Here is a 7360-nt window from a genome sequence, read left to right as displayed (position 1 = left end):
TTTTCTAAGGAGCTCAAATTCATAGCTATTTAGCTATGAAAATTTGCAATGATAATAAAACTTGTGGAATTTTGACTGTGGAGCTAATATCTGTTGCAACTTTTGTTACAAATTTTTTAGGAGTTAATATTTTGTAGCTATTCAGCAACAGATATTAGCTACAAAAACCAGTTTCATAGATGATTTGCTTTGGAGTAAATGTCCATTGCTATTTTGTAATGATTTTTGTTACGGAATTAAATTTGATAGCATTTATGCTAAGTAATTATAATTCATAGTTATGTTGTCACGAAATTTGCTACCAAAATCAATTTCGTATTTGTTTTGCTTTGGAGTAAATTAATCTTTGATGTTTTGTTATGAATATTGTTAAGGAATGAAATTATGTTACCAAAATCAATAAAGAATGCACCTAAAAAACGTTCCTAATAATCATTTCTCTTTTTTGGTTGTATTAAACAATGAAATGGAAAGAAGTTTTTTTTACCATGTTTATTACTTTTCAAACAACATTTTATTTTATAATAAAGCTATCTCATAACTCAAAAGATATATTATTTGTGCTAGCCTTATAAACGTAATGTGATATGCAAGTTTTCAAATTTATATATAAAATCTGAAAACAAAAAGTTTAACAAATACATAAATTTAAAAACAAATACACAAAGTTTAACAAATAACATATGTATATCCGTATGTTTCTTTCTTTCTTTTTTTCTTTCTTCTCTTATGAATGATCCAAGACCACGACCTTCTTCTCACAATGGCTGGAGACATGAAGTCACATGTATTGTTTTGAATATTTTAATTGAACCTTTCCTTCAAATATAGAGCTTTTATGCCCACAATTATTAGTAGCGGCTCAACCACTTCATTAGGCTTCAAGTAACGAACAAATGAGATTCAATTCATATTGCAAATTTACCAACTATCAACATAGTAAAGAAAATATCATACCAATGCTATCTTGCCTATGAAATATTAGAGTGAACTTAAACTTATGCTCACTAGATGAAGTTTTAAAAATCATATTAGGAAGATTCATACATACATGCATCTCAATGATGTTTCATTCAGACTCAAACATTAACAAAGTTAATATGGTAAAGGCATTTAAACAAAGAACTCGTGGGCATCAATTTTATCATCACAATCTTAAAGAAAGATTAACTGTGTAAAGCTAAAAACAAATGTTCAACCTAACAAGATGATCGATTTAGAGAAATCACTAGATAAATTATGTTTCTTACCATAAGTTTACCAAGACATAAGGAAATTCATGCAATAATAGCAATCATGAAGAAATCGCATGAACAATAGCAAAAAATGAAACATATAAAAAATCAAATACATTTTGGTGACATAATCCAACTTTAAACACCAAGAACCAAATTCAAATACTATGAAGCGACTTTATACAGAATAATTATCCACAAAGAGATGAAGTGAATCAGCAACAGAGAAGCATGTGGTTCTGTTAAATGGTTGTTTATGTAGGGTAACCAACGTGGGAAGATTGCATGCGAAATCCAAGTGAAAAAATCAAGGTTGTAGAAAACGCTCGACGGTGGACTGAGTTTAAGGGATTAATCGTCTAGGCGAGGATTAATCGGGGACCATTAATTATTAAAAAAATTATTAAAAAATTAATAAACATAACATTAATCCTAAGAATAGAGCATTATAAATTGAAAAAATTATTAGAAATTTAATAAATATAACATTATAACATGAAAATATGATTACAAAAAACCCCTTTGATCCTTCTTAATACATCACATCTAAAGACTTGGTGCAAACGTGTTAACTAAATCTTACACTTATATTTCTAACTGCAAAAAAGGTAGGTATATTATTCATGAAGAAACCACATTACAATTAATATTTTACAATTACAATTTCAAAACAAACATTTTTCGAAAATCAATGAATCAATCAATCTGCATGGTTTATCTTGGATCCAATTTGAAGAGTGTTGAGAAAAGAGATGCCCAAACTATTGATGCTACTCAAAACAGCTTCAACCTTTACTAGCAAGCCTGCTGACTTGTAGAAATGCACATCTGCACCTGCACTCATGATGAACCTGTCTGGTTGAATGTTAATGCTACTGCTTTCAAACAAAGAAATGCCCTTTTCCACATGTCAAATATAGAAAACACAATCTTGAACGCTGCAGCCTCCAACAAATGTGAATTAAATTTCATTGAGGCAAAATATTAAACAGCTGGTATGCACCTGTAATTGGGTACAAGGATTATACAGATTATACATTGGAAATGGTCCAAGATGTTGTCCATCAACACAATGGTTGCAGCAAAAAATTAAGATGTTTTTACCTCCATAAGCCTCATGGCATGCTTTTAGTAAACTTGCCACATTTTTTTCCAAGCAGATGTTATCGATCTTTCCTCAACTATAACAAAAAGGTCTTTAAATTGAATAGGAAAAAACTATCCTGACACAATAAAAGATAACAGATAAATGATAAAGATTGATAAATTCAATTACTTTGAACACTTCTGTTCATTAATTGGGTGTTGGTGATCTGTTGTGGCACGCAAAAGAAACACACATATGACCTAAAAGTAGCAATTGATCAAAGACAGAAAATTGGGGAAGAACGGTGAAGCAAAGAAGATATATGATTTTGTTGGAGCTCATCAATCTACAACCTCCACCTCCACCAGTTCAACATCACCACCTGATACCATCTGCCAGCAGATTCTTATCTAGTCTAGCAAAAGGCGAATTACAAACAACTTCAAGCCTCTAAAACACCGTGAACATCCATCAGAGAAACTGCTATTGTCGAGAACTCTTTCCACCTCGAACATCTCGCACTTCAGCCCCGTATTAACAGCCGACAACCACCATCATCGTGCCACCTTCCATATCCCCTGTTATACGTTGAGTACAACCCACCACAACCAACATCAAAGAACCACCAGTCGAAACCACCATTGAAAAGCAAAACCGCCATGAAGGTGGTGCTCGGGTGGTTGTGGTGAGGAAGAAAGAACTGAGATGTGTGGGGCTTGGAGAAGAGGGAAACCTAGGTAGAGGGAGTGGGAAATTAGAATTTTTCACCACGATTCTAGAGGAAAAGGGTAAATACCCGTTCAAAATTTGGGTCGGTCAGATCCCTAGGAGTTTCATAAAGATGATGTTGATTATTATTATTATTATTATTATTATTATTATTATTATTATTATTATTATTATTATTATTATTATTATAGTTTTTTATGAATATGTTAATTTATTGTTTTTATTAAATTTATAGTTTTTTATGTAATAAAAAATAAAAGTCTAAAATTGTTCATAATATGTTACTAATATTATGATTTGGTTGTATTTGTATTTGTTTTTATCTAAAATTGCTCTAAATTTTAAGATTTCGTCACTAATGAACTACATGTATTTAACCGTAGTAACTTTAAAGTAAAAATCAATGAGTTAGCTATGGATTTTAATTTTGTAACAAATTTTATGGTCGGATGACCTGTGTAGGTTTAAGATATTTGTTATAGGGTTTAGGTGTAGGCCTTATGGCTTATGGATTAGAAGTATGACTTAAGGATTAGGCCTTATAACTTAAGGCTTAAAGTGTATGGCTTATGACTTAGGTCATAAGGCTTATGGCATATGGTTTAGGTTTTATGGTGTATTGATTAATGTAGCTTACCTCTCATGACATATTTCTTCGGGATTGGGGTTTAGAGCATAAGGCTTATAGCTTAAGGATTTTGCTTTATGACTTACGGGTTATGGGCTAATTATTGTGGCTTGTGTATACGGGTTTAGGGAATATGACTTATGACTTTTGTCTTACAAATTAGGGTTTACTGCTTAATGTTTATGGTTTATAACTTTTGACTTATGGTTAATGGTTTAGGGCTTATGCCTTATGGCTTATGTCTTGTGGCTTATGACTTAGGGGTTAGGGGTTAGGCTTATTCTTATGACTTAGGACATATGGTTTACGGATTATGGCTTATGACTCATGGCTTAGGGCTCAAACTTAGAGATTATGGTCCATGAGTTAGGGATAATGCTTAGGGTTTAGAATTTATAGTGCATGGCTTAGTGCTTATGGATTATGACTTAAGGTGTATGGCTTAGGGCTTATGGCTTATTGCTTAGGGTTTAGGGCTTAAAGAGTAAGGCTTAGGGTTTAGGGCTTATGGCTTATTGCTTAGGGTTTATTGCTTAGGGTTTATGGCTTAGGGTTTAGGGCTTATGGCTTATTGCTTACGATTTATTGCTTAGGGTTTATGGCTTAGGGTTTAGGGCTTATGGATTATTGCTTAGGGTTTACGGCTTAAAAAGTAAGGCTTATGGTTTAGGGCTTAGGGTTTAGGGCTTATGGCTTATTGCTTAGGGTTTATTGCTTATGGCTTATTGCTTAGGGTTTAGGGCTTACGACTTATTGCTTAGGGTTTATGGCTTAAAAAGTAAGGCTTATGGTTTAGGGCTTAGGGTTTAGGGCTTATGGCTTATTGCTTAGGGTTTATTGCCTAGGGTTTATGGCTTAGGGTTTAGGGCTTATGGCTTATTGCTTAGGGTTTATAGCTTAAAGAGTAAGGCTTATGGTTTAGGGCTTATGGCTTATTGCTTAGGGTTTAGGGCTTATGGCTTATTGCTTAGGGTTTATGGCTTAAAAAGTAAGGCTTATGGTTTAGGGCTTATGGCTTATTGCTTAGGGTTTATTGCTTAGGGTTTATGGCTTAGGGTTTAGGGCGTATGGCTTATTGCTTAGGGTTTATGGCTTAAAGAGTAAGGCTTATGGTTTAGGGCTTATGGCTTATTGCTTAGGGTTTATTGCTTAGGGTTTATGGCTTAGGGTTTAGGGCTTATGGCTTATTGCTTAGGGTTTATGGCTTAAAGAGTAATGCTTAGGGTTTAGGGCGTATGGCTTATTGCTTAGGGTTTATGGCTTAAAGAGTAAGGCTTATGGTTTAGGGCTTATGGCTTATTGCTTAGGGTTTATTGCTTAGGGTTTATGGCTTAGGGTTTAGGGCTTATGGCTTATTGCTTAGGGTTTATGGCTTAAAGAGTAATGCTTAGGGTTTAGGGCTGATGGCTTATTGCTTAGGGTTTATGGCTTAGGGTTTAGGGCTTACGGCTTATTGCTTATTGCTTTTGGATTTTTGCTTATAGCTTATAGTTTACTGCTTATGGCTTATTGCTTAGGGTTTATTACTAGATGTTTATTTTTCACAACTCAACCCATGAGTAGCAAAATAAAAATAATTATGTTTTCATTCAAAATTTATAAATATTAATAGATATTTAGCTTTTAAATTTATGATTACATTAATAAGTTATTAATTTTAAGATAAAAATAATAATATAAAATATTATAAAATAAAATAATATAATAAACAAAATTATTTAGTAAAAAATTAAATATTTATTTTTCTAAATTTAAGATAGATAAATTTTTATAGATTTTGATATTCCCTCCTATAATTTATAATATTTTGGTCCTCCCTCTTATATTTTTAAAATATTTTGAATTTTCTACCCACCCAAATATCAAATAACCTAGAGGCTGTTAGTTTTTTTTTTAAAAAAAGTCTTTAACCACTTCTAAACCTAAAACCTAAAAAAAAGGAGCTTTCATTCCAAAAAAAAATGCCGCTCGTCTCTTCTTCCCCCCCCCCCCCCCCATCGAATCAGCCTCCTTCTCCATCGGCCTTGGCTTGGAGATCTTCGCACGTCACCAACACAACTTCACCTTCAATCGCCGTATCTTCTCATCCACTTCGTCGTCGACATCCTGCTCATGAAATCGACAGGTATGTGTTCTTTCTCGTGCCGGTTGTTGCTCCCTTTTCAGAAATCGATTTTCTGATTTCTGATTCTTCTCCCTTTTCTGATTCCATGGCCGGCAACGGCTGCTGTTCAGCCGGGGACTAAATCGAAGATTAACTTGGTGTTCGAAAGGTCTCTCTTTTGACATTCTACACCTTTTTCGCATATCAAAGCTTTCAAACCACAGTTAATTGCTATGAAGAACGAGTCGTTGGTTAGTGAACTCAATGAAGCTTTGGCTGGTGCTGATTACATGCCTGAAATTATTCCCGGTGACGAAGGTGTTATTGTTAGGTTAACTCTTGTTTATAGCCGTTGGAGGCTCAGTTGAATAAAGCTGATATGGTCCTCCTAAGACCATGTCTTTAGGAGAATAAAGTGGCATGTGGCCACACCTGCTGAAGCATCAGTTGATGCAAGTTTCCCGGAAGTATTGTTAGTAGTTAGAAGTATTTAATCTCCCTGTAATCAGTTTATTATCAATGAAAAAAATACAGAACCAGTTTGTGTTCTAAATTCTCTCTTCCCATTTATAAGTTACATTGTGAGTTGTGTGTTTTTTGTTGTGAATCCTCAAGATCCTAAAGGGTCAATTCCAACCGTTGGTATCAGAGCTTATGGGTTCACAATCAGAGCTTGGTGTGAGCTTTACTAATGGCACTCATACAATCAAAAGAGAACGAGAATGGAGGTGTACCACTCCACTACTCGATGCTGTCACCCACGAACTACACAACATGGGCAATAAAGATAGAGGCGATAATGGATGCCCAGGGAGTATGGGAATCCATCGACCACCGAGTTGGCGTGGCTGTTGATGAAAAGAAAAGCAAGAAGGCTCGAGCATTCATATTCCAGGCGTTACCCGATGACGTGATTCTTCAAGTTGCGCAGAAGAAAATGGCAAAAGAAGTATGGGATTCGTTGAAGACTCGTTACTTGGGTGCCGATCGGGTTCAGAAGGCAAGAAAGCATGCACTCAAGAGTGAGTTTGATTCTTTAAGAATAAAGGAAGGAGAAATGATCGATGAATTTGCAGGAAAATTAAGTGGGATAAGCTCCAGTTATGTAAGCCTTGGTGAGAGCCTAGCCAATGGAGTGTTGGTTAGAAAACTACTTGATTCTGTACCAGACAAATACCTGCAACTTGTTGCCTCCATTGAGCAATATGCCGATGTAGACGACATGCCGTTCGAAGAGGCCATTGGACGACTCAAAGCTTATGAATCCCGCTTGAAGCTACGATCCGATAATGCAGCCACATAAGCAAGTCTGATGCTGACCCGATCAGAGGGACAAAATGGTCAGAAAACTCCTGGAAAGAACTTAGGAGGAAGAGGTCGAGGCTCATCGCAAAATGATCGAGGGGGTAGAAATGGAGGTCGAGGAAGAGGCAGTTGGCGAGGCAGAGGTGGCCGGGGTGGCAACTCGTCACGAGATAGCAACCAAGACCGTGGGAAGAGTCGAGACAAGAAACACATCAAGTGTTTCAACAGTGATGTTTTTGGACATTATGCATCCGAATGCCCCAATCCAAAAC

The 7360-nt window shown here is 35.4% G+C and overlaps 1 protein-coding gene across 1 annotated transcript; it reads left to right on the top strand.

Annotated features, from left to right (window-relative positions):
- Positions 1–6474: 6474 nt before the first annotated feature.
- Positions 6475–7086, top strand: LOC145127513 (uncharacterized). Its single transcript, XM_079062699.1, has one exon. It carries the CDS (start codon positions 6475–6477, stop codon positions 7084–7086), a length of 612 nt encoding a protein of 203 aa, XP_078918825.1.
- The last annotated feature ends 274 nt before the right edge of the window (positions 7087–7360 follow it).

Source organism: Lactuca virosa, chromosome 7 (genome assembly GCF_052849685.1).
Source record: "Lactuca virosa cultivar CGN04683 chromosome 7, Lactuca_virosa_CGN04683_v6, whole genome shotgun sequence".
NCBI lineage: Eukaryota > Viridiplantae > Streptophyta > Magnoliopsida > Asterales > Asteraceae > Lactuca > Lactuca virosa.
This window is presented reverse-complemented; position numbering and strand designations above follow the sequence as displayed.